Raw genomic sequence first — 25,517 nt, 5'->3', positions numbered from 1 at the left:
GTCTCGGTGTCAGGTAATATCGACGGGCCCGGCTCCGCGGGCTTGAGGGAAGCAGCAGGCGGCTGACTCGATCGACGTCTCCGCTGATGAGAACCTTGGCCTAACTTTGCGGAGCCTTGGCTCTCCGAGCGCTTGGAAGAGCCACCTCTGTGGCGGTGATCGCTGTGGTGTTTCGATGGATGCTTGCGCTTCCTAATACCCTGAGACCTGTCGTATGACTTCTGCGTGATGGTGGAGTTGCTCCCGCTGGACGAGTGTGTCAAGCTGGAGAAGACGGAGCGCAGCGAAGGGGTAGAGAGCTGCGAGAGGGCATCCGCACTGCGAAGCAAGGAGCTGTGTTTATGTCTCAGGGATCGACGCGATTGCGAGCCTGCACCGAGGTCAACGCCGGACCCTGACCGGTGAGAGACTTGAGGGCCGGCGCGGCCCCGATGTTGGGCAGCGGTGGTCTTGAAGTAGCGTCCGCCGTTTACATGCGCCGGCGGCGTGGATGAGCCGGCAAAGAAGCCCAGGCGCCCGCGGCTGCGGACAGACGACGAGGATGGAGTTGTGCGGGGCACCGGTGGCGCTGGCTCCAGATCTGCTATTGCATGAGACGAGGTGAGCAGCGTCTGCCGGGCTGAAGATGAGGTGCGCGTGCCAGATGCGGTCTTGCGTGCGCTGGCCCTCCTGACTCGCGTCGCTCGTGCCTCCTCAACGTCCTCTGCCTGCCGATCGTCATTCGCAACTCCCGGCGGCTTTGCAGCGCTGCGCTGATGACCGCGGCCGAAAGAGGCCGGCCTCTCGTCCGGCGGCGGCTGCTGAGAGGCTCTTGTCGCTGCTGAGGCCCTGCTCGACCACGCACCACCAACAACAATCTCTGGCTCGAAATTACTGCGCTCCACCAGCGGCGCTGGACCAGGTCCAACCGCGTCGTCGGCCTGCGCAGCAGCGCACGAAACCCGTTAGCAGGATCCACGTGGGTATGGGCTTCTGGGAGCAGAGCGCGCAATCATCTGATGAGCGAGCGTACCATGGCGGCGAGGGGCAGCCTACTCGATAGGACGTGTCGACAGCCAGCTCCTCGCGATGCGATTGTTTGTCTTGGGCGGCGGCTGCTCAATGGAATCCTGACAGTGACGTCTCGGCTGTGGCACGTCTGCTGCAGCTAGCCGTAAGAGAAAACGTGCAGCACATCCGACGCGCTGCTTGGGATGTCAATGGCGTGCATATTCCGAGCATTTCGAAGGAGCGAGCGTGGGCCTGGAGCTGGATGGCTTCCGGCCAGGCGACTGCAGTTTGTGTCACAAGAGAGCAGCCAATGTCAGGGATGAACGTTGGAGGCAGGTGTGTTGGCACGCCGCGAATGGAAGGAACGAGGGGCCGGGCATGGCGAGCTGACGCCTGCTGCCCTTCAGCCCTTCAGCCCTGAGGTCCAACACTACTCGCGCCTGGCGAGCGACCGTCCGCCTCTCTACGCTTTCGTCGACCGCGGGAACGAGAGCCGCCACGACAGCCAGAGGCGCCCTCTAGCCTGCCCACCACCACGCGAGATGCCCCATCATGCTGCCGGATTGAGGAAGATACCCTCACACTCCATTATCGTGTCGCAGCATGCGCGGTTGGCTCTGCGGCCAGCTGTGATAGGCGCCGGCCAGTATCCTTGGCTAATTCCATGCGGGCGCTGCTGCAGAAACTCGGAAAAGCATTCTGTTGGTTGCTCTATACTATTACACAGCTGTGGAGAATCCGCGTACCAAAGACACGCCTGACCAAAACGCTCTGCAACGCCTGTTCGACTTTCCCATCGAAGCACGGCAAGCTAAAGCTTCAATATCGTACACGCCGGGTTACCCTTTCTCACCGAGGACCCGACTGTAATTGCTAAAACCGAGACACATCCCTACCAAACACCCAGTTGATAAACCTCCAGAGACGTCAGCGTGAGGCCTAAAACATTCCGGGAACGCAGTTCACTTACCAGTACACAGGGATGAGGACCTTGTTACGCCAGCTGACGGCCTTGGTGAGGTAGGCCCCACGCCAGATCAGCCAAGCAGCGCGGCCAGAGATGTTTCCGCCACCGCCAGTCTGCATCACGGCTCTCCAGTTGCCAATATAAGCCATGACGCCCATGTTCTTCCACGTAAAGCTCTGGCTCTCGATATCGCCATGGTTGAGTCTCTTGGCGAGCCATACGGCCTTCTGATTTGCGACCTGTGCAGTTGCTGGGTACGCCGTGTTCTCGATGGTTCCGCAATCACCCAGAGCGTACACGTCTTCCAGGATTGCCCGAGACTTGCCGTCCTCACCCTGGCCCTGCGGTTCAAGAACGACTCGCAACTGGTCATTCGTGATGACGGCTCCAGTCTTGGGATGCTTCTTCACAAGCCACGCATCGTTCGATGGATGGTCATCCTTCCCTTGGAGCCGGATTTCCCGTTCCGGCAATGGCTGCACCCGTCCTAGAGCGTTCTCGACGAAGGGATTCATCATCAGTCCTGTACTCCATACTACCATGCCAACGCCTACTTCGCCTTCCTCCTTCAACTTCAGCGTCCAGCAAGTCCTCGGCTCCTTCACTCCGGATGACTGTGACTGGGAGGTCGGTACTCCCCGGCGCAGCTCTTGTACGTGGTGAGAGGTCTTGATGTCAATTCCCTCTCGCTTGAATGTCTTCATCGCGTACTTGCCCAGTTTCTCGTCGAACATGGACAGAACTCTAGGCGCGACGTCGTAGACAGTAATCTTGTAGTACTTCATGAGATCGGGGTAGAGCTTGGAAAGATCCTCTCGGATGATGTCGTGCAGTTCGGCGGAAAATTCGATGCCAGTAGGACCACCTCCGACGATGGCAAAGTTGAGAAGGTACTTGCGCATTTCTTCGGACGTGGTGGGTAATGCGGCCGTTTCGAAACCTAGAACCTTCAGCAAACTGTTTCGACGCTATCAAGGCCACCTACTCACAAGCAAGCAGGCGATTCCGGATCTTTCTCGCATCACCAACATCCTTCAGGAACAGCGCGTTTTCCCTGACTCCAGGAGTGCCGAATGTCTGGCTGTAGCAGCCCACTGAAACAACGAGCTTATCATACTTGATGTTGAAAAGCTGTCCCTTCTTCGACTCCTCGACCTTCTCTGCCCTACGCTCTGCAGGCGATTCACCTTCGTGGCGGTCTCCCGTGAGCGCAAGGCCCTGCTGCGGATCCTCGACGGCCTCCTCAATAGACACGGTCTTGTTCTTGAAGTCGACCGCATCAGCCCATCCCTGGAAATAGGCGACATCTGTGCGCTTGCTCCGGACCGGTTCGAGCGCGGTGCGGAACTCGAGCGTGCCAGTAGATGTGGATGCAAGAAGAGGCGTGAAGACGAAATAGGAGCGAGGCGACACGACTACCGGCTGGTACTTCTTCGAATCCAGCTGTCGTGCGAGGTTGTATCCGGCCCATCCTGTGCATACTGTGAGCTCCCGCTCCATGAATCTGCAGCTGGCCAACGCTTGCAGGGTGACGACAGCATACGGCCGTTGTACGGAGAAACCAGAGACCCGGATAGAGCTGCACAAGGGAAGAAAACAAGGGTCTCAGAAGCGAAGGAAAGCCAGCATACCGGAACCAAGGATAAGCACACGTTCTCTGTCTGTTGCACTTGGGTCAGCTCCATGCACCGATCCAAACAAGGATTGAGTCGGCACGTACTGTCTCGCTCGGAATCAAGCTGATTCACTGACAGGCCTCTCCGCTGCAGCGCGTTTGAAAGTATACTCGGGGCTGCGGATGTCGGACGGGCCACGGAGTTAAGCAGATGGGCGGCGGGCAGCCTGCCCAAGCGTCCTCGGCGCTGCAGCAGTGCCGTTGACATTGCGACAGGAATGCCACAATCCCAATTGCAAGCACGAAGGAGCACCCAAGAGCCTGGAGATGCCGGGGGCTTTAATAGGAGGAGCAGTCGGAGCAGCGGACCCTATCCACCAGCTGCTGTGAGCTCCGTCTTACTTCGGTGCGAAGTAAAGATGACGTAGGGCGGGCGTTAGGAGGGATCGGTACGCGAGTCAGTCGCAACCCAGCCTTATCGCGGGCAAGGATTCTAGACGCCGGCCGGAACACGGAGGGGTTGAAGAGCCGCGGGAACAGAAACACACAAGCGTTGCGAGGCCACAAGACCGGGTGTTGACGGAATAGAAGAGAAGCAACCTCTAGGGTGTTCCTGCCAGCCACATCCGGCTGGCCGTCCGCCCTTAATACTCGGTCTCGCCGTCCACCCGGCGAAGTTCGGAGCAAGCATTGCACGCAAGAGGGCCCGCATGCCCATCTCCACCGGCAACGCAGTAATCTCAGCCTGGCCACATGAAAAAATCGGCCTCCTCGACTAATCCAACAAACCTCGAACCCGACATCGGTTCCCCAAGGGGTATGGCGCCGTGGGCTATGCTGTACAGAACGTCCGGGCAGCGGAAAGAACAATGAACGAAACGTTGAATGCGCTGTGTTGAGGGACGGGAGCCGAGCCAATGGACGTCGGCGCGATAAGGTGCATTTTAGAATGTCCTGTAGGCATTACTTTGTCTATCCATGATGAAGATAATGAAGATGAAGATCCCGCTTTGAAAATGACTCAACAACCGGGTATAACCGTCTACACAAGGCTCCTGTCTCCCAGGAACCACAACACCCGACCACTTCCGAGGGCAAAAGGAATTGGAGGTCACAAAAAAAGGGCTGTCGGTGCTTACAGCAGCGTGTCACCCAGCGCACAGCGCACGATCGAGCACCCTGCACGAACCGTCTCGGACGCTCCCTGAAGATCCCGTTAGCTTGCTTACTAGAACGCATGTGATTCGTATCTGACGTACCTGGGCCTCGAGGCTAGGATTGACCTCGACCAGGTCAAGAGCAATAAGGCTGCCCGTCTCGGCAACACATTCAGCAATGTAATCACCCTCGCGCAGGGTAAGACCGCCCCGCACAGGGGTGCCCGTGCTGGGGGCGAACTGAGGGTCAAGGCTGTCGACGTCAAAGGACAGGTGGATGGGGGTGTCACTGCCAATCCAGCCAAGAGCCATGTCCATGACCTTGCCAATGCCGTGCCTAAGCGGTGTGCGTAAGCTCCCAGCCTTTTGTAGCGGCCGTCAGACTGCTTACCTGTCAATGTCGTGCATGGAGAAGGCCTTGATGCCGTTGTCCCGTAGGATCTTCTTCTCGCCCTTGTCGACGTCACGCAGGCCGATGTAGACAAGCTTCTTCACGCTGATCATCTGGTCCTCCTTGATCCAGCCGAACATGTCCTCCTTGTCCTCCTTGGCCAGACCCGTCAGGAAGGCGACGGGCATGCCGTGGATGTTGCCGCTATCCGACGACTCGGGGGTGTTGATGTCGGCGTGGGCGTCAACCCAGATGACGGCAATCTCGCGGCCCAGGCGCTCACGAATTGCCTTCGCAGTGCCGGAGATGGAGCCGATGGCGATGGAATGGTCGCCGCCCAAGGTCAAAACGCAGCGGCCCTTGCGGGCGTGCTCGTAGACCTGCGCGCTCAGCTTGCGCGTGACGGCGCTGACGGTGCGCGGGCACTTCATGCCGCGGTGGTCTGGATCTTCCTTGGGCAGCACGTCGGCGTAGGTGTGAACCTGACCGTCGTAGCTGATGTTGAACTCAAGGTCTTCCTTCAGCTGGTCGAGCAGGCCAGCTTCGACCAGCGCCATGGGCGCGGCATCGACACCTGCTTTCCTCTGCGCACACGCGACCGCGTTAGCCGTGTGCAACAAGCCTTGTTAGGGGCGGTCGACTCGACGTACCTGGCCGCCAGAGAAACCAACCGCAACGACGCCCAGGTCGTCACGGGTGGGCAGGAACTTGGGCTGCAGAGTGGGCGCGTGGGTCATTGTGGAATACGGAGCGCGTGGAAGCAGAGAAAGGGCAGACAAAGTGAATGAGGATCTTTGGACGGGGTCTACACTGGAATGCCGCGAGCAGATTTGGAGCGAGGAAATTGGCGTGCGACGGGCGGAAGCTATTTATGCCCCTTTGCCGGTCGGGCTGCATCTCTTCAGGCCTTACGTAACAGCGCGAAGCTGGCGAAAATTCCTGGTGTTGAGTTTCCCCTAAGTACAGCTGCAGCCGGCGAGGTCGGTTGCAAATGTGCTTAGCGGAAGTAGTCTGGATAGCGAGGCCTGGGCGGTGCGCACGTTCTCCTGGAGGTGGAGCCCCTGTCGTCCAAGCTCCAAGGAGACTAAAGTCGCGGCCGCTAACTACGACACGCCCCTGGTCGCAACCGGCAGGGACAAAATAGCGGGTGCGCGGCCTGCCACTCCGTGCTCGGCGCTATCTTATCCCCACGCACCCAGCTCCTTGCTCCCCTCGCCTTGCCCTCAGCCGTCCCCATAACCAGACAGCGTCGAATCCTGCCCCCTGCGGCTTGACGCGGCGATTGGATTCTCAGCTCCCGTCGAACATGCATGTCGGACAACTCCCCGGAGCCGCACACACATGTTGCAGACCGGTCCGGTAGCTTGATCGCCGTCACATGGCGCTGCTATCGGGACTGCCATCCCCTACTCCCACGATAATCCGTCTGCAAAGTCCCATCCGGTCAAGCTCTGCGGACCGTCCACCTGCTCGTCGTGCCCACGTTCCTTACCCGATGATCTGCTTCTTCCTGCCGTATCGCATTAGCCGCCTGACACAGGGCTGTGTGCCCCGCCCTGACTGTGCTGACGTAGCCGGTCACCCCCACGATTTTTTTGCGCGAGTTGTGTTATTTTTGCTCCTCCGAAATCCTTCCGTCTTGTGACTATGTGCGGAATAATTCGACAAACACGAGAGCCAGTCGACGCAAGTACGTACTCCGTGGCAATCCCAGGGCCACATGGCTCTCATTGTAGTGTCGCTGGAAGTGCTTGGAGCTTTGAAATGGAGCAATCGGACGTGTGCACACCGTGCAGTGGCAAGGGAAGGCATTTGATGATGGTATATGACATGCCAAGAGAAGAGCAGGATGGATCGGAACAGCGTAGACGACCACAGAACGTGATGGACTCGACATGCATATGGCGAAGCACAAGATGACCTGTGGCGATTACTGAGAAGTAGAACTTTAGACAGAGGTGCATGTGGAAAGACGCCCAGAAGTAACTGACATTGAGCGTAATCGACGCGCACATTGGTAGAAGCCGATTCGTCATCCGAGCAGGTCGGCTGCTCAACACCACTACTACTCTCGCCGCTCAAGCGGGACTCTTCAGCAACAGCAGGATAGGTCTGGACGCTATCGAGCTCGACCGTCTACTACAAAACCCTCAACATGGCTGCGCTGACGATCTACAACCTACTGTCCGAAGTCCAGATCACCGGTGTGCGTCACTGTCCCGCTCCCCTACCATTTGTCGCCAAACTGAACGCTCAAAACGTACCTGCAAATGAAAACTTACACATCACCCACAGCGTTTCTGTCAGCTTGGCCTCCCACAACCAGCCGAGAAATGCTGGGGGTGGCAATCGCCTCGGCCAGCGGTGCTCGTCTCGTCAAAAACATCAAATGCCACGAAGGACAGCAGTTTGGGCCGCCACAGAGACAAATTAAGACAGCTTTTATTCGGCTGGCCGAGATAGTGGCGTGGGTTATTTGACGGGATATGATTCAAAATTTATGAAACGCTGTCTTCAGGTCACGGCGGGTGACAAAAGGAGTTGCCCACCTGCATATGCGTTACACAGATGCCGCATTAAACTATTTATGTAGTCAGTTGAATACAAGATCTGGACGTAAGTATGCGAACTCAAACCCTATGTGGATTGTTCGCACGGGAATGGGAGGAACGATCCGACTGACATGCAATCCAGATACCCCTCTGGTCTCAGGTGGAATATAATATCGCAATCATCACGACCTGTATCCCATCGCTTCGGCCGGTTCAGATCGAAGATTCAAGCCACAAGAACTCGTGGACTTTGATGTGTCCAAAAGACGTCATAGCGGGCTCCAGAACACCGTCAGAGGTGGGGCGGACAACGAGAGCGAGGAGCTTATCTTGTCGAGCGAGCGGTCGGGGATCCTCAAAACAGTTGAAATGATCGCATAGAGATTGTATTCATGCTTTCTACTGGTCTTTTATAGACCTGGATGCTGATTGCTAACTTGTTTGCCTGCAATTCACTGGAAGTTTACCTGTGTTCGGTTTAATTTTCCACTAAAACGATGCGCGGGGAGACAAGCTCAAGTCTGGCGAACGAGTAGGAGGAAGAGATAGCAATAGCAGGCTGACGTTGAGGCGCCGCAAGGCCGAGAGTCAGAGCGGCGGAACGAGGCTTTTCTGACCACCCTCGTGCAGAGTCGGTGACATAATTCCGGGCCCGACTAAAAGAGGCCGCAGTGCACATGATGCTCCAACGCCAGCCTTGTCCCTTCGTTGCAGCCTTGGGCGGAAACCGTTGACAGTTCGGAGAGATTGGGCGACATCATGTGCAACGTTGGAAGCGGCCACGTGTGACAGAGATGACTGGGCGACGACGGGAGGCGGGGGGTGTGCCGATGCAGGGGAGCAGAGCCGCAGAGCCCGACGCCTGCGAAGCAGTGCATCCAAGTTCGGGAAGGCGTTCCGCATGCAGGCCCAGGGTCGCACAGTTGGTGAGTGTGTAGACGAAGGGAAGAGGTGGCCGGTGCAGGGATCGTCGTCGCCGAGTCCCTCGATCTCGAGATCTCGAACAAACCATCCCTCGCAATGCGATGTAGACGTTCTCGGCTTAGGCCCCCAGCCTTCAAAGAGAGCCATGCCAAGGTTAGGTACAGCCAACAGCCAGAGCTCCGCCCCGTGATGACTCCACGCCTCCTTCCCATCTGACTAAAACCACCCGCTGTTCCTCTTCCACGCCAACGCGCAATGTCCGCACCGGCAGAGCCGCAGGGCGAGCGCGCCAGCACCACTCGTATTCTGCTGCGGCGCCTGCGCCTCGATGATGTCGCCGCCATGCACCTGCTCCGCGAACACCCCGAGGTCATGAAGTACACGTACGCGGTTGCGTGCCTGCTTAGTCCGGCGCAGAGCTGACTTGGCGCCACAGTCCAACGGGCCCGGCTACTGATGTCTCGCAGACTGAGGACTGGGTCCGCGGCTGCCTGGGCCGACCAAACTGCTACAACTTCTCCATCGAGCTCCTACCCACCGCCCAGGAACACACGACCCCCAGGGTCATCGGCGTGCTGGGTGCTGCCCGCGCGCCTGAGATCGGCTACCTGGTGCACCCCGATTTCTGGGGAAAGGGCTTGGCCACTGAGGCGGTCACGGCATTCCTGCCCTTGTTCTGGAAAAAGTACGACGGCGTCTACGACTATGCCACTGCCGAAATCGACCCCGACCACGAAGGAAGCCGCAGAGTGCTCGTGAAATGCGGCTTTGTCCTGTGGGAAACGAAAGAGAAAAATTTCCGGAACCCGACGATGGGCCTGAGGGATACGCACGTCTATCGGTTGCCGCGACCCGGTGCATCTCTTGCCATGTAGAACGCCAGAAGTCGAGCAGCCACGGTCGAGGCCCTACGTCGGTTGTACCAGCCCTGTGGACGACTCAGTACATTCAAGCGTCTGTCCACATGCACCTGACGAGGGAGACACCGTTCGTGTACCTGCTCAGACTCGAATATTGAGGCTTGACAGGACGGGGGGCCTCGATCTCAGCACTTGTTCATGCAGAAAGGGAGGTATACTATCTGTCACACTCATACCGTTCGTTCTATCTCATTCTTTGCGTGTCGCTGTTTCAGAGGCAAATGTGACGGCCAGGCGCAATAGACGTGCTGTTTTAGAAGCCACCCAAAGAGGACTACTGCTTATCGTGCCCAACCAATCGTGGCAGCTGCGATGCGCACACCAACCAGTCCGACGCTTCAGGCCGGAGAAGGCGCAGGGCGGCGGGGAAGGCGCCACAGACGGTCGGCATGGCGTCCCCATGACCAGCGCGACGAGCACCACAAGACGGACGGTTGCAGCTGACACTCTTGCCATTGGCTGCAGTGGAAGAACAGTAAGCGCCCCCCATGTGCCGGCTGCCGGGCGGGCTGACCAAATTAGAAGCCTTCAGCCGCATCGCCTCGCTTGCTGGCCAACCGCGTCGCACGAGGCCCAGTCCACGCTGAGCAGAAGCAGACATTCCCAGTCTTCAGCAGGAAACACTTGACTCACCCCCCGCGCCCCTCTCGACCGCCGAAAACCCTCGCCTCCGGGTTGCGTCACAGGCGGCCTCTGGACCATCCACGGCTGCGTATATAAAATCTCCCCTGCATTGCCTGTTCAGTCCTCACCACCAAACAGCAAACATGCGCTCACCACCTATGGAAGGGTTGCAGCAGAACCCGCACGCTCCACTCCGCCTTCTCTCCCTCGACGGGGGTGGGGTGCGGGGCCTCTCGAGCTTGATGGTCCTGGATGACCTGATGGAGAACATTGCACACCAGGAAAAACGCCTGGGGAAGCGCGACCCAAAGCACACCAAGCCGCTCAAGCCCTGCGACTACTTCGACCTCATCGGCGGCACCTCGACCGGCGGCATCATCGCCGTCCTTCTCGGGAGACTGCGGCTCGACGTCAAGCAATGCATTCACATCTACAGAAAACTCGCCGAAGAGATCTTCAAGAAGGACCGCTCCATCAAGCTTCTCGGCATCAAGCTGCCCACCGGCCCTACCCGCTTCTCCGGTGCCGTGCTCGAGGCCGCAATCAAGTCGGCACTCGTGGAGCTGGGCTACAGGGAAGACGAGCCCATGTGGGATGACTCGTTGTTCGAGGAGATCATTGAGCCATTCGACCTCCAAGGTGAGAGCATATGGGCCGACCAGCCGACACCGCCACGCTTCACAGAATCGCCCGAGGAGAGCTTCAGCATTCCGCAAGAGATCGAGGAGTCGCACGCAACACTGTGGCAGAGCTACAGCAGCAAAATGTCCAAGGACCTGGACACCCTTTCCATCCGATCAAAGGACGGTCTGACAAGAAGAAACACTTTCCGTGTGCATCCCAAAGGCTCGGTTCACCGCAGGGCGAACCGGAAAGGATGCCGCACCTTTGTCGTCACCACCCTCAAGAACGCACTTGGCCTGCCGCGCATCATCTCCACGTACGACCCAAACGACCGACAAACAAAAATCTGGGAAGCGCTGCGTGCCACATCCGCCGCGCCGACCTTCTTCGAGGAGATGACGTTTGGCACCCCGCGCATGTCCTATCTCGACGGTGGCGTGGGCTTCAACAACCCCTGCGCCGAGGTTGACTACGCCGCCAAGTCTATCTGGGAGGGTCGGTCCATCGGCGTTATAGTGTCCGTCGGCACCGGACTCCAGACCATCCCCTCGGTCAAGAAGATTGCCAGTTGGCTCCCGTTCGGCCTGGGCACCGACATCGCGCTCGCGTCGGCACTGGCCTCGATGGCGACGGGCACAGCACGCGTCGACAACGAGATGCAGCGCATGTACTACGGCTCACCGACGCGCTACAGCCGCTTCGACGTCGAGAGCGGGCTGGCCGACGTGTCGCTCGAGCAGTGGATGAAGGAGGACGAGATGGCGGCGCTGACGGAACAGTACATGCGCGACCCGCACCAAGTTCTGCGAGCGCGCAAGCTCAGCGAACTAATGGTCAAACTATCGGCACTGCCACCGAAGTTCGAGATAGGCGCGCTGGCCTTCCGCTGTGGCATAGCAGGCAGGGGGCTTGTCGACGGCGAATTCGTATCCGAGGAGCTCGACTTCAAGACGGGCTTCCCGCTCGGCGTTAGGCCCACCCTCAGCGACCATCAGCGCCTCACCGAGAACCGCGACACCAGCCCCTCCGGCAAGGCCGGCCTTGCTGTCGATCCGCGTAGCGGGCGCTCTCAGAAGATCTTGCCCGTGGCGGTCGACCTGGACGGTGACGGCCGCCGCGAGGAGAGCGCGGTGCTGACGTGCCGCCGCGCGGAGAACGTGTGCCTGCGCGCACTACGCACTGGGATCCCGCCGGGGAAGTATCGCGTCAAATTCATCGTGTGCTTCTTCGACCCCGCGAAAAATCTCATCACCGGTGCCGGTACTACAAAAGCCGGAGAGGGTTCTGCCAGCGGTAGTGATCAACAGGTGGATGACAACATCCGCCCACCAACAGAGCTCGTGTTCTCGGTCGGCAAGCCCTTCGACACCAAGACCTTCGGCAGCCGCTTCGTCGATGTCAAGATCACGCCCGACGTCGTGCCCGTGCTGCTGCACCCTGACGCCGTGCGCGTGCGTGTCGGCCGCTCACGCTACGCGGACCGTAATGGCCGCGGCTGGGTCGAGATCGCTGGTGACGTCGAGGTCGAGGTCGGCTTGGACGGCGCCCTCGGCCTACTGGTGACGAAGAAGTTCGAGGAGGGCGTCGTCGTGGGCGGGTGGAGCTTTGGCGGTGTGCGGTTGGAGCCTGTTTTTGATGAGTGAACGAACTATGAGTTTCCGAGTATCTTTCCTGCTGATTATGCTTCATCATCCTCTTTCTTGGTTCATACTTACTAGAGTTCGTGGAAGTAAGTGTCTTTGTTTTTTATTGTCTCGATTACCCTCATGGCATGCTGTTACATCTTGCTTCTTTCTGTTTTTCCTCTTTGATACCATTTTCAGCCATCGCGGCTTATCCTTCTAATTAGGAGGGGCTATTTCATAAAAGTCTCTACCTGCCCCTTGCATTACCCCTTATCTTTCTATTAGCACCCGTCATTCGGGAGCTCGGAGTCGTATGGCAATCTGCATTTATGCGTTTATGGGCTGGCATGTCCCTTTTTCTTCACTGATCTGTTGAGAAGAAAAAAGTCACGCACCGATTTCTGACGAAGCCCTATATTTATAATCCAAACAGGAGCAGACCTAGCACAATGGGTTCAAGATATTAGTGAACCGTATGTTTGACGTCTGCACAGGTGACACGTTAGAGAGGGGATAAAAGGATAGAGTATAAAGTGATAAGCCCCAGTCGACAACACGTAATGTCAAATCGGAAAGGATGTAAGAACATAACGGACGAAAGACACCTTACGGCGGGTGGCAAAAAGGATTGCCCACCCGCATCTGCCTCCGGGGAAAAAAATCGTACATGGGATAAGCAGTTGATTACAAGGTCCGGACGTAAATATCGAATCGTAAGGAATGTCTTTGGAAACTGTTGCAATATGAGCAGTTGTATCAGTGGATAGCTTAATCATACAGGAGCAGGGGCTCCTCATGCCATTCCTCCAAGAGGAGTAATAATCCATCTGTTTTCATTCTCAATTCAACACACGCGCATACATGGAGCGTGCCGGCCCGCGTGACGCGTCATCTGGGACCGACGATGTAAGAAAGGCCCTATTACTAGAGTTAGTAGTTGTAAGTTTAGCTTAGATATATAAGCTAGGCAGCGAGCATTCCCTTTCACCCCTCGAAAGAGCAAAAAACCCCGAGCCACATGGCCGAGGTTTCTTGGATCCAACTCCCACCGCCGCTGCTTCGTCGACCGTAAGAGGGCCCAAGTTTTTGCTTTTTTGTAATCCTACCCGACCGAGAGTGTAAGTACCAGGTCTGCCCGGAGAGGGAGAAGAACAGTCCACCGGTCAATCTTCCCACTCGTCAACCCGATCCTCAACACCGACAGCCCGAAGCCACCACCGCCGACGATTCGTCAACATATTTGATTTTAATTGTCCACTTTGCTTATCTACGGGAGAGCGGACTAAGCCGCCGCGGTCGGCCAACAACACGTATTTCAGCATCCAGGGGGCATGGTAGCTGATCGCATGGTATTGGCCGACCAATTACGCGTTGTTGGCCGACCGAATCGCCCCGGTCGCTCATGGGGTGGAACATACCTAGCCACCTACTTAAGTAGCTGCCGTGTCGCACGGGCCACAATTTCGGTACCTGCGTGCCTGCGTGCCTGCTTGACGAGGCGACGCTCAGCCACCTAACCAACTCCATCTCCATTCCGTTCCATCTGACCATCGGGACCATATAATCCCAAAGCTCAATGGGCCTGTGTAGAGAGCTGCAGTGCTGATTGTCCGTCCCAATGTCGGGCTCCGCGCTCTCCGCCTCCGCAAAGGGGGCCACCTTCCTCATCCTCCTCCAGGTCGGCTCGCGCGCACTCACTTTCGCAGTCAACCAAATCTTGCTTCGTTTTCTCTCCCCGGAGCTGCTTGGCGTCTCGGCCCAGCTCGAGCTCTACACCATTTCCGTTCTCTACTTCTCCCGCGAAAGCCTGCGCGTCGCCCTCCAGCGCCACGCGAGCAGCATCCAGGCTGTCATCAATCTTTCTTACGTCGCCATTGCCCTCGCATTCGTCCTTTCCCATGCCCTTGCCTGGCTGTGGCTTCGCGCCGACGTGCCCGACGTGCCGTACTTCAGGCAGTCGCTGTGGGTCTACGCCTACTCAACCATTTTCGAACTGTGCGCCGAACCCGCCTTCACCGCAACCCAGCAGTTGATGCTCTACAAAATCCGAGCCTCGGCTGAAAGCATGGCCACGCTCGCCCGTTGCTTTGCTACCTGCGGCTTCGCCGTCTGGGCCAGCAAGCAGGGCTGCGATGCAGGAGTGGCGTCCTTCGCTGTCGGCCAGTCTGCCTACTCTGCTGCCCTGCTTCTCGTCTACTTGTGGCGCGTCATTCCGGTTGCAAAGAAGGAGAACTTCACTCTTCGGCCGCAACCACTCAAGAAGTATACCCACGCCTCGACACGTGCGAAGAGGAAGCTGACGCCTCTCCAGCGACTCCGAGATATACATCCTCGGCTGGTTCCCGCGCTCGCTCAGCAAGCTCGGTCTCTCGCTTTTCCTCCAGTCAAGCATCAAGTACGTGCTCACGCAGGGCGACGCCATCCTCATCGCATCGCTCACCACGCTCGCCGACCAGGGCGCCTACGCCCTCGCCTCCAACTACGGCGGCCTCATCGCCCGCATGCTCTTCCAGCCCATCGAGGAGAGTAGCCGCAATCTCTTCTCGCGGCTGTGCGCATCTTCAGACGGCGGCAAGAAGCCCGCGAAAGCCAACGTACGGCAGGCGCGCGTCATCCTGCAGACGATTGTGCACCTGTACGGCCTCATCTCGCTGGCGGCGTGCGCGCTGGGGCCGACGCTGGCGCCACTGCTGCTGCGGGTGGTGGCAGGCGCGCGCTGGGCGGACAACGCGGCAGCGACGGACACGCTGGCGTGCTACTGCTATTACGTGCCGCTGCTGGCGCTTAACGGCGTTGCCGAGGCCTTCGTCGCCAGCGTTGCCACGGAGCGCGACCTGCACCGGCAGAGCGTGTGGATGGGCGCCTTCTTCGCGGGATTTGCCACCGCGGCATACCTGTTCCTGGGGGTGCTTGAGATGGGCGCGCAGGGCCTGGTGTGGGCGAATTGCGTCAATATGGGGCTGAGGATTGTGTGGGCAGGGACGTTCATTGGGCGGTGGTTTGGGGAGAATGACGAGGTGGGTGTTTCGTTCTTTCGTTCAGAATATGGGGTGTAGATGCTGACATGGGGACTCTTAGCAATTCGACTACCTGGCCGCGCTGCCGAAGGGTCTCAGTGTGGCGGGTGCGTTGGCGGCACCGGTCGCGCTGAGGCTATCGGAGGGATACCTGTCTGAACATGGCTTGCTCGGAGAGTTAGTCAGGTGTGGCGCTATTTCTGGGCTTCTCGGGCTCAACGTGTAAGTGCTGCTGTTGGTGTTTTGAGATGGTGGCTGACCTGATGTCTTCCACAGCCTGGTTTTTGAACGCGAGTATTTGATCGAGTGCTACCACATGCTACGCCCAAAGGCGGAAGCAGCACAGGAGAAGAAGGATAAATGAAGCGTCACGTGGTGGCGGGGTCTGAGGAGGCGGCGGGGACATGTCCCCCGGATTCGCAACTGGACGCGGCGGGAAGCACACGAGCGGTCCAGCTGTGGCGGAGCGCGAAAGGCAACGCATCCAACTTCAAACGTCGCAACGATCCGAACTCGCTGTGCGCTGGCACAACCCAAGGGGAAGGCCGACATCGCTGCGTTGTCTGGCGAGCCGACTTTCGGCGAGGAATGGGGGTGATATCGTGATGCTCCCCGCCACCCCTCCGCATCGGAACCTGAGGCTGAGGCGGCCGTTTGAATTAGAGTGATGTGATTGGCGAGCCCCAACGCTGTGGGCCCTATACAATGCTCGTGCTCGTGTATCAGTTCCACCTTGTACGCACAATCCCCTTTATGCAGATACGCCTGTTCCAATGGGCCAGACCTGATCTCGCTGGCTGTGGCGGTGCGACCGATGCGCCAGCGCTCCGAGCTCGCAGCCACACCCGCCCGTCGCACCAAACGCCAAAGCTTCAACTTTTTCTCTTTCTCCGCGCCATTTGCCAATCTACGCCAACACCGCCATTGCAGAGTCCAAGCACGCATGCTGTCTCTCCGCCTCATGCGCCAGCTGGCCGATTGTGCCTTGCTCGGCCGCCCTTCCGCCCTCGTCGCCACGCCACACCATCTCCCGCGATGCTGCGGCTGCCGGCCGGGTGCTACTCGCCGCACAATTGCTCTTGCCACCGCATTGTCCCGCCATGATGTCTCGGCCGCCGCTGGTTCTATAACGCATCAATGCGTGCGATTCGCATCTTCATCTTCGTCCACGGTCTGGAAGAGCCGTCAGGGCCGCGACTACTTCGCCCGGGAAGCCAAAATCCGCGGGCTGAAGAGCCGCGCAGCGTTCAAGTTGCTCGAGGTAAACAGAAAAAGACCACGCTTTTGTTGTTTTTTTGGATTGTCGCCAATAATCCGCTTGGCTACCCCCTACAGATGAACCAGCGCTACCGCCTCTTCCGCCCGGGCAACACGGTTGTCGACCTGGGCTACGCGCCCGGTTCGTGGTCGCAGGTTGCCATCGACCGCACCCAGCCCGGCGGCCGCGTCATCGGCATCGACGTCATCCCCGCCCAGCCGCCCCGCGGCGTCTCGACCATCCAGGGCAACTTCCTGAGCGAGGCTGTGCAGGAAGAAGTCAGGGCGTACGTGCAGGATCCGGAGAGGGGGAGGCCGGTGAGGAGGCAGGTAATTTGGGCGGGCGAGGACGGAGCCGAAGGGGAAGGAGAGGAAGATGGAGGCGTGGGAGAGGCGGAGGCTGGGGAGGCGAAGGGGTATACGGAGGCAGAGTTGGAGGAGCAGGAGAGGGGATACATCGATCGGGAGAGGAGGGCGCCGCTGCTTGCGAGGACGAACGAAGAGGAGAACGTTTCGTCTCCTGGTGAGACGGAGAACGCGGCCGAAATGGGGAAGGGGGTCGTCAGAAAGACGATTGGCAGGCGCGCGCAGGATGAGGCTATGGGCCGCGTGGTTGACGTTGTGCTGAGTGATATGTCCGCGCCCTGGGATCAGACGTCCGGTTTCCACAAGAGGAGCATTACTGAGCCCTATCTTAGGATGATGAACACAAGCGGAACGGCTTTCAGGGACCACGCGGGTAGCATGGTAAGGCTGGCTGCTCTGCCTCTCGAGTTTCCCTTTCGGCGCACGCAAGCTGATTCGTTTGCTAGGATCTTTGCCATGCCGCCCTGAGCTTCGCTTTCGATACGCTGCGCACCGGTGGCAATTTTGTCTGCAAGTTTTACCAAGGCTCTGAGGACAAAGCCCTTGAAAAGAAGCTGCGCCGCCTGTTTGAGAAGGTCTTCCGTGAGAAGCCGGATTCTTCGCGAAGTGTAAGATGTCCCTGTTTGGTTTGCGTGAGCATTTACTAGAACCGTGTTGACATGTTCGATTTCCAGGAGTCCAAGGAATTTTTCTTCATTGGTATAAGGCGGAAACCGGACCCCCCGAAGGAGGAGGTCTTCAGAGATGCTTGAAGGCGCATTAGTAGACCAAGAAAATGATACCCACCCTGCTTCAGGGTTGCCTTCCTTGGGAAGAGCTCACATTGACACTCGAATCTCGAATCGGATCGTGGGACGGTTGACGGAGATGGGTAACGCAAAAAAAAAAAAAAATTTGATCGGCCAACTGCGTCGACTCCCCATGCTCACAATAGGAAATGCTGCACGTATTGGTCTCACTGATTTTATTGCCCTATCTAACATCGCAAGATAGTTTCAGTCGTCCACTTCACAGCGCCTTAATCGTGAAGACCAACTTCCACATAGGCATCTCCTGCTTGAACCAACTTCGAAGAGGTCAGCTGTAAAATAGCACTGAAGTAGCAATCTCACACCCTAACACTCGAGCGTGGATCACGCAGCGCCGCGCGATGGGATCTCCTACGAAACTACCCGGAGCAGGGTGTTGATGAAACCGTCTGCCTTAGCTCTCTCCCTCGGGAAAGTGTGCTTCCGGGTGTAGTGACGGAAACTGGCAAAGTTCTCGAACTTGATCAATGGCACCACGTTGCACTCCTCGCCAGCACGTTTCAATCCCGTCTTGCTGTCGAGGGTCTCCTCCGAAGGCAGGGTGCGCATGTGGTTGACGAGGTTGACAAGGTTGATCATCACGTGGCGGTCCTTGAGCTCCTACGTCCATCGCACAGAGGATGTTACTTAATATTCAAAAAAATCTCTTAGGGGAGTCGAGCACAACCGCGTTCTTACCTTCTTGCATTGAGTAACGGTAGGTCCAACCGGGACGCCGACGATACGGCAGAGCTTCTGGTAGTTGCCCAGTCGGTCTTCGCCGAAAAAGTGGTTGAACTGCTGGTGGAAGAAGCGGGCGCGGCGGGAAGCGTAGTCGTCATCGCTGAATTTGAGGCCCTCGTGTAGCGCCATGCGCTTGAATTCAACATGCAGCGGAACGGTGGGGTTGGGCGTGAAGTCATTGGAAAAGTCGCTGCTGCTAGTGTCGGTGTCGCTGAAGTTGCTGTCGTCGCTGTTTCCATCATCATCATCATCATCATCATCATCATCGAACGGGTTCTGGTCGTCGGTGTAGGCGCGGTTGAAGCAGGTGCGCCATTGGCGGCGCCAGAGTTTGGAGTCCACGCCCCAGCCGCGCTTGGTGGCGAGCGCCTTGAAATTGTCCAGTACCGTACGCGACGAGTTGAATGTGTAGTCGTTGAAGGTCACGAAGAAGGTGGGTGAGCCCTCGTGAGGACCCGGCCGCGGCATCTTGGTGCGCTTTGGCGGATCAAGTGTTGGAGGGTGGATGCTCAGGGGAAGCTGTTGGGCCCACAGAAGAGAGGGAGGAGGCAGAGAATAGGAACGATTTATGCGGACGGGCTGTGGGTGACGGAGATTGATTGGCTTTCTCTGTTGCCCACCGAAGGTGATGGAAGAACTTTCACCAGTGATGGTGGCGGTGGTTGAAAGTGTGGACTCAATGCCTCTCAAACGCGCTTAACCCACGTTTGCTGAAGCTCTTTAATTTGAGAGGTGAGAGAGTAGCTGCGAGCTACGTACAGTGTTTGTTTGCTTATGGGCCATGAATGCCCCTTGCCCATTCTGTCATGGCGTCTCGGGTGCTCGCATTATGAGATCCACAGAGTATTGCTTCACCGCGACAGCACGCCATGTCAACTGTCAACTAGGCATGGAAATTCGAGCATGACGCGAATGAAGACACCGGTACCTCATATATTCAGCGTCTGTTCCTGCTCGAGGGATGTGGACTCTGCGTACATCTGCAGGTAGCCGAGAGTGAATAGAGAATACCCAACGTAACATATGCGCAACTCATAGTAATAAGATGATTACGAAGCGAATGTCTATTTACAGGAGATGTAGCCACAAGGACTCAGGGCGGAATCTCTGCGTCGGGAGCAGAAGAAAAGTACTGTTGGGTTTGGGACACCAGGAAAGAGCGACGTGCAGCAGCCACTAGGCGCTACCCGCAATCCACTCTAAGACACGGATGATCTGATGCCACCGAGTGTAGATGAAAAAGTTTTCCGTGCCTTGCGAGAGACAGTGGAGTGCTTTCCGATGGTAACGAACCCCGAATCCCATTCCTAAGGATCCAAAATAGAAACGACAAGCGATCGCGAAATATTAGCAGGGGAAAGAAAAGCCATAAGCTGGAGAGACGGACCAAAAGAGAACTGAGGGTATCCCCGTGACGAAGCCATATCACATGAAGAAAAATACAAAAGTTAGAAAAGACAAGCAACCAGGGATATCATTTGCACAAGGCTTGAGAACAAAAAGCATATCAACATCCTTGCTCTTTTCCCCCGTTCTTTCGCTCACGCTCCCAATCTTTGCCGGATAAGTTTCCCCTACGCCGCCCGCGCTACCCAAACGGACACAAGAGACAACCGCTAACCCAAGCAATCCCACCAGTCTGGAGAAAAAGAAAATCCGTCGCGCCTGAACACGTCCACCATGATGGAAGATAGGAAAACCGACGTAGATGCTCTCAAAAGAAGGGTATGAAGGCTAGACAGGAAAGGTGGAGTGTGAGCCAGAGAAAAGATGGGAGAGAAAGAGGGAGTGAGGGAGAGAGACACGGAAAGTGGTATATTGAGTAGTAAGACAGAAAAGATCATTGTGTGCGGGAATTGATGCAAAGCTCATGCGGAGAAAATGTTGCAACAAGCAGTAAAACACACGCGCCGTCGTGAGTTGGGGGTTTGGAGAAGTGACTTGGTTCGGAATCCGAAGCGCCCAGGAGCAATTATATCAGAACCCACTCGCTTCCGCGCTTAATGAACTTGTCCAGCATCATGGCGATGTCGCTGAGGACGAACCGACAGATATAGAAACCAAAGAATTCGGCGGCGTGGCGGGTGCTCAACTCAAGGCCGACATGCGTGGGAGACGAATGTTTCAGTCCTGGATCCTCGACCTGACGGGCGATTTGATCTGCAAGAGAGGATACCTGTTAGCCAGTGGATCAGTGTTCACAGAAGGATTCAATGTGTGCCTACCTAGAACCTGCACGGCGTCGAACAATCGTGTCAGTGACCCCATGTAATTCGCATTCGGTCCAACGAACTCGATGTCGGGAACCTCACGCTTCGCAAAGCGGATGTTTGGCAAGGTTGTCATTGGCAGAGTGCTCATTGTTAACGAGTCCTTAGAAACATCTTTGCTCGACGCAATATTGGCCAGGTTCACCCCAGAGTTCTTTGACCGCAGCTTCTTCCAGGTGTTGAGATAACGATTGCTTGTTCCGCCAAGCCTTGAAGGCAGTTCCGTGGCAGTGCTGCCATCGGGTGAAGTGACGCCGACGGTCTGGGCATCTTTGAACATCGCGCTTACCCCACCAGTGCCGACTTCGCTGCCTAGCTTCTTGACAAGGTTGGACTGGACCTGGTCCAGAACGAGCTCAAGAGCTTGCATTTCTTCTAGAGTTGCATCTGCGTCAAGCGTGTCAACCCTGCCAAGTTTAAGCAGAGCAGCGGTGAGGAGGTCGATATTCGAGATCTTTTCCTCGACCGACTTGATCTTCACCCCCTTGACGTTCCATATGTCGCGTGGAACAAAGAGTTTTGTCGAGAGATATCCACCACGGGGATGCGCAAGAGTTTGGTAGAAACAGCGCATGAGCCAGAATGGACGGAGCAGATAGCTCTCAGGACAAGGCTCGAGAGGGATGGGGGCGTTGATGGCGAGAGGATTGGGCGATCCAGGGCTGTACGGCGAGTGGATGTCGGCTTCAAAGAGGTGCATGCCTCCTGTCGGCAAAGTCATGCCATCGAGCGTAAAGGTCGGGATACCGGGGGTCTGTGCAATCTGGGGGTTGCTCGGCTTGCGCTGGCTAAATGTCGTAAATGTGGTGCTGAGTGGGGTGCCAACAGAGACATCGGATCCATCCGGACTTGAAACCGACATTTGCCGGTTCCGCAAACTCAAGGAAGACTTGTTCTTTCTCAAAGGCGGAGGAGGGCCAGTTGTCTTGGTACGGATCGTGGGATCGCTCGTGATATTCTCGTGCGATACCGCCTGTGTCAGGGAAGGCGTTGGCGAGATTGACGGCATGCCGTCCACTGGGCTGACAGCGGCTGAATTCAAGGACGGGGCCTGCAGATTGGCTTGCGATGGCGCTGTACCCGGCATCTTCAGCGACGTATTTGGCAAAGTTGCGTTGGCCGTCTTTGGCAAGGCCGGTGTCTCATCAACTTTTAATGTGTACGGAGGTTGCGTCAAAGGCCCCTGGTTCGCCGATATCGAGGTCTCGATCTTCAGCTGTTTGGCATTCTGCCCAGAAAGTCTCCTGCTCCTCACGCTAGAAGCACCTCCGGAACCACTGGACTTATGCGATGAGGTTGGCGGTACTGGGACTGCAGTCTGAGGCTCGGATTCCGAAACGGGGGGTAGTGTGTTGGCCGGACGTTCCGGAAGGGGCTTCGAGTTGACTGTGGAGGTGGGAGAAGTCTCTAATTCCGTGACCGTCGAAAGTGAGGTTCCAGCCGTGTTGCGTGCGGAGGACATTGAGCTATGCCAGGTGCTCCCAGAGAAGGTGCTCGAATCCGACTGGCGCGGCAATGCTGACTTTGATTGGAGGCCAAAGTCGAAGTCATCCATCATGTAGTCCCTGGTCATCTCGTCCAGTATGCGCTCCTCGTCGTCCGCCTCTTCGCTTTGGCCTCCAAGGTCTAGGCTGCCATCATGGATGTGCGGCAGCGAGTCCCCTCGCATCCGCATGTCGCGGTCATGTCTTTTCGCCGCTTCGATGGCAGTTTCCCTTTCTGCCTCCCGTACACGTTCTCGCGCGAGCTCCACGTTTCTGCGATATGGCGACATCAAGCCCTCTTCTTCGTACGGCTCCAGGTTGTCATCGTAAGCAGCTTCGACGGCGGCGTCGAGAGCAGCGTCGAACTCGGCTTCCGTGGCACCGCTGGCGTAGCGTAGCTGCTTACGTTGCAGTGTGCCCATCTGCAACGAGTGGACTGAAGAGGAGCACGAAGAACCTCCCGACTCATCGATGGTGTCGAGCCAGGAGATGGACTCGTTGCTGGCTGCACGGTGGTGGTGTTGGCTGGCTTGGCTTGCTTGACTAGCGGATCTATGCTCCACGGGTTCGCGCATGCTCGGCTCGTCGAAGAAATCGGCGGAGGCATTGGGCGTCCGCGACCGACGAGGCGACAACGGAGGGGGGAGGTAATTCCGTTCCATAGGTGAGTCGAGGTTGGAACGGTCCGCATGCTGCCGACTTGCGCCTGGTTTGATCATTGGGGGGGAAAGAAGCTGCTCGGGTTCTGACGACTTCGGTATTGAGCTTTCGACATCGCGGATCGCAGAGCTGATGACCGATTCTCGCGCGGGTCGCTTCTGGAAGGAGGTTTGTGTTCTCGCCGCTTCGACCGATTTGTCGTTCACAATTCTCGTGATTGTTGCAGTCTCAATGACCACTGGATCCTCCTCGTCATCATCCACCACGTTGTCTATGAAAGATTGAGTGTCCGCGAGCGATTGGTCGCTCATGGGCCGTGTAGGCAACGCCTTGCCTGAAGACGCCTGCCATGCAGGGTCGAGCATCCTCAACTCTTGTATGCGATTGGTGTATGTCACGCGCTGTGACCAAGATTAGTAACCGGGTAGATACATGGTGGACAGAGGCACTTACAATTGCTTCCAGTTTCTTCCGATCATCCTCTCCAGAACTCCGCAACATAACTTGCTGCAGTAGCCGGCACGCATCGCTGTACGCCTCCATCGCTCCCTCGAAGTTCTGCGCATTGTCAAGCAACACGGCAGTGTTGGCCTTCTGCAATGCTCGCGACAACATAGTCTTTTTGTCCTTCTCTCCACGATCTTTGTTTCGTGATGGCGCTCTTTTCCCCTCGTCCTCCGATGCGGTGGTTGTGCCACTCACGCTTCTGTCCCTTGTCCTGCTTGCCGTCCGCTCTCGTGTAGGCGCACGCCGCTCCTTTCCAAGCGCACTTCCCGACCTTTGTTGCTGTTGCTCCACGGATGCGGCACGCGATCGAGACGACACGGAGGCTGAAGACGAGTGCGGCGGTTTGGCTGATCGGTTGCTTGCACTCTCCAAAATGGGAGGGGAGGCGAGGGCGGACTTGGCGAAACCCTTGGGCGGAGGCGGCTTCTTGCTCCGCGGCGACGCTGCAGGCGCGAACGGTTTGTGGTTGAAGTAATCAGGCCCCGAAGACAGGGCCGCGGGTGGCGTAAAGAGACCGGGGGTCGGGGTAAAGCTTGTCGCGGCCGTCAAGGGTGAGCTCGGGTCAAAGGTGGTCGCTGGCAACAGCGGCAGGGCAGGCGCAGGGTCTGGTGTCGGGATCTTGGGCGGCGGAGAATATGGACGAGCCTTGCCGCGGGGGCTCACGTCCGGCGAGCGGTTCCTGGTAGGAGATCGTTGCGGAGACTGCAGCGCAGAGCCATGGAGGGGGTCCAAGGGGGGTCCGCTGCTGAAACTCAGCCGCCGTGAGAAACTACCCTGTCGCAGTTCTCTTGCTAAAGAGGCACGGCTGGAAGTAGACGACTGCGACCAGCGGTGCAGGTTGCCGACGCCCTCGCGGATAGGGCTGCTCACTTGATCCTGCGCGACATGCGCGACGGTCGAGCGGCGGCGGTGTGTGGACGAGCGCTTCCTGAGCTTTTTGTGGACGTCGGGCGGCGATTCGTCTTCAATGGGCGGGTCCAGCAGCGTCGCGGCGGGCGGATGCGAGGGGTTGGCGGACGACGAGGCCTTCAGCGATGAGGCCCGCTTGAGAGTGGACGAGGAGGTCGACGACAGGGAGCTGGTGTTCGAGTGGGAGGCCTTGCGATGATGGGACGATTTGGCGGCGGCGGCGGCGTGGGCGTTGCTAGCGGAATGCATCGTCCTAGGTAAAGGCCGTCCTGGGCGAGGCCAATTGGCGGTAAGAGACGGAGCCCCAAATAATCGAAGCTCATGCGCCTAGTTCATGCATGCGAGCCGGAGCGGAAGTGTGTGCGCAGGCTGCTGGTGTTGCCCGGAGCTTTGTCGCGGCCTAAGGAAAAAAGGGGACTGCGACCTGGGGCCGGGGCGGATGTTGTGCTGCTCTGCAGACAGTTTACGGGTTGGAGGCGCCGCGCTGTCGGTGTTGTGAGTGGCCCGGCCCCTTGAGTGATGAACAGGGGGGTGAGAAGGCGGCCGCGCTTGTGGCTTCGAGAGCCGCGCAGGAGTCTCGCTCGGCGCTGCGTGTCGATCGCGATGGATGCAGAACAGGCAGGGCGGACGCGGTCTCAGTACAGAGCGCGGGCGCAGCAGCAGGCGGAGGAGACGGCAGCTCAGAGGAGGCCGCGCGGGTGGCTAGAGGCCTCACCGCGCTCTGGTCGGAGGCAGGGTCCTTTTGTCGCGCACCTCGACAGGCGTACGAGTCGGCGTCTGCAGATCCGTAATAACATCCGGCGCTCGCGGCGCGGTGCCTGTGCCTGTGCCTGAGCCTGTGCCCGGGACTGTGCCTGGGCCTCTGCGCGCGGCAGCAGCGACGGCCAGCCCGCTAGAAGCCGCCAGCGCGCGCCGAGGGGCATGTAGTGCTCGCGCTGGCGCTGGTGGGCATGCGGCTCATCATCAGGGCCTCTCCCCCCAACCCCAGAATCCCATGCAGGGATCACGGCACGGCGCAAGAGGCGGCCCCTCCCACGTCGACACTGGTCGCTGACACAGACGCCATCATAAATCCGAGCGCCAGAGCCCACCGCGCGGGCTTGCGCAATAGTCGATGCTACCCTCC

At 57.9% G+C, this 25,517-nt stretch overlaps 8 protein-coding genes across 8 annotated transcripts; 4 read left to right on the top strand and 4 right to left on the bottom strand.

The window, feature by feature from the left end:
* Nucleotides 1-1,956: 1,956 nt before the first annotated feature.
* Nucleotides 1,957-3,457, bottom strand: SLS55_009465 (uncharacterized protein; the record flags this gene model as incomplete). The annotated part of the gene is made up of 2 exons (XM_066780866.1): nt 1,957-2,897; nt 2,947-3,457. 2 exons carry the CDS (start codon nt 3,455-3,457, stop codon nt 1,957-1,959), a joined length of 1,452 nt encoding a protein of 483 aa, XP_066628812.1.
* Nucleotides 3,458-4,707: 1,250 nt separating this feature from the next.
* Nucleotides 4,708-5,857, bottom strand: CAR1 (Arginase, catabolizes arginine to ornithine and urea; the record flags this gene model as incomplete). Its single annotated transcript, XM_066780865.1, has 4 exons — nt 4,708-4,776; nt 4,832-5,066; nt 5,121-5,704; nt 5,771-5,857. The coding sequence occupies 4 exons, from the start codon at nt 5,855-5,857 to the stop codon at nt 4,708-4,710; spliced, it is 975 nt and encodes a 324-aa protein (XP_066628811.1).
* A 2,994-nt stretch (nt 5,858-8,851) lies between these two features.
* On the top strand, nt 8,852-9,471 carry SLS55_009463 (uncharacterized protein; the record flags this gene model as incomplete). The annotated part of the gene is made up of 2 exons (XM_066780864.1): nt 8,852-8,979; nt 9,033-9,471. 2 exons carry the CDS (start codon nt 8,852-8,854, stop codon nt 9,469-9,471), a joined length of 567 nt encoding a protein of 188 aa, XP_066628810.1.
* An 812-nt stretch (nt 9,472-10,283) lies between these two features.
* On the top strand, nt 10,284-12,407 carry SLS55_009462 (uncharacterized protein; the record flags this gene model as incomplete). The annotated part of the gene is made up of 1 exon (XM_066780863.1): nt 10,284-12,407. The coding sequence occupies one exon, from the start codon at nt 10,284-10,286 to the stop codon at nt 12,405-12,407; it is 2,124 nt and encodes a 707-aa protein (XP_066628809.1).
* A 1,600-nt stretch (nt 12,408-14,007) lies between these two features.
* Nucleotides 14,008-15,770, top strand: RFT1 (Oligosaccharide translocation protein rft1; the record flags this gene model as incomplete). The annotated part of the gene is made up of 4 exons (XM_066780862.1): nt 14,008-14,651; nt 14,701-15,406; nt 15,468-15,628; nt 15,683-15,770. 4 exons carry the CDS (start codon nt 14,008-14,010, stop codon nt 15,768-15,770), a joined length of 1,599 nt encoding a protein of 532 aa, XP_066628808.1.
* A 773-nt stretch (nt 15,771-16,543) lies between these two features.
* Nucleotides 16,544-17,781, top strand: MRM2 (2' O-ribose methyltransferase; the record flags this gene model as incomplete). The annotated part of the gene is made up of 3 exons (XM_066780861.1): nt 16,544-17,410; nt 17,476-17,637; nt 17,677-17,781. 3 exons carry the CDS (start codon nt 16,544-16,546, stop codon nt 17,779-17,781), a joined length of 1,134 nt encoding a protein of 377 aa, XP_066628807.1.
* Nucleotides 17,782-18,189: 408 nt separating this feature from the next.
* SLS55_009459 (uncharacterized protein) lies at nt 18,190-19,029 on the bottom strand (the record flags this gene model as incomplete). The annotated part of the gene is made up of 2 exons (XM_066780860.1): nt 18,190-18,438; nt 18,517-19,029. The coding sequence occupies 2 exons, from the start codon at nt 19,027-19,029 to the stop codon at nt 18,190-18,192; spliced, it is 762 nt and encodes a 253-aa protein (XP_066628806.1).
* Nucleotides 19,030-20,533: 1,504 nt separating this feature from the next.
* SLS55_009458 (uncharacterized protein) lies at nt 20,534-23,590 on the bottom strand (the record flags this gene model as incomplete). The annotated part of the gene is made up of 3 exons (XM_066780859.1): nt 20,534-20,721; nt 20,787-23,376; nt 23,429-23,590. The coding sequence occupies 3 exons, from the start codon at nt 23,588-23,590 to the stop codon at nt 20,534-20,536; spliced, it is 2,940 nt and encodes a 979-aa protein (XP_066628805.1).
* Nucleotides 23,591-25,517: the final 1,927 nt, after the last annotated feature.

This window comes from Diplodia seriata (assembly GCF_021436955.1).
Source record: "Diplodia seriata strain FDS-637 chromosome Unknown scaffold_10, whole genome shotgun sequence".
NCBI classification, from domain to species: Eukaryota; Fungi; Ascomycota; class Dothideomycetes; order Botryosphaeriales; family Botryosphaeriaceae; genus Diplodia; species Diplodia seriata.
This window is presented reverse-complemented; position numbering and strand designations above follow the sequence as displayed.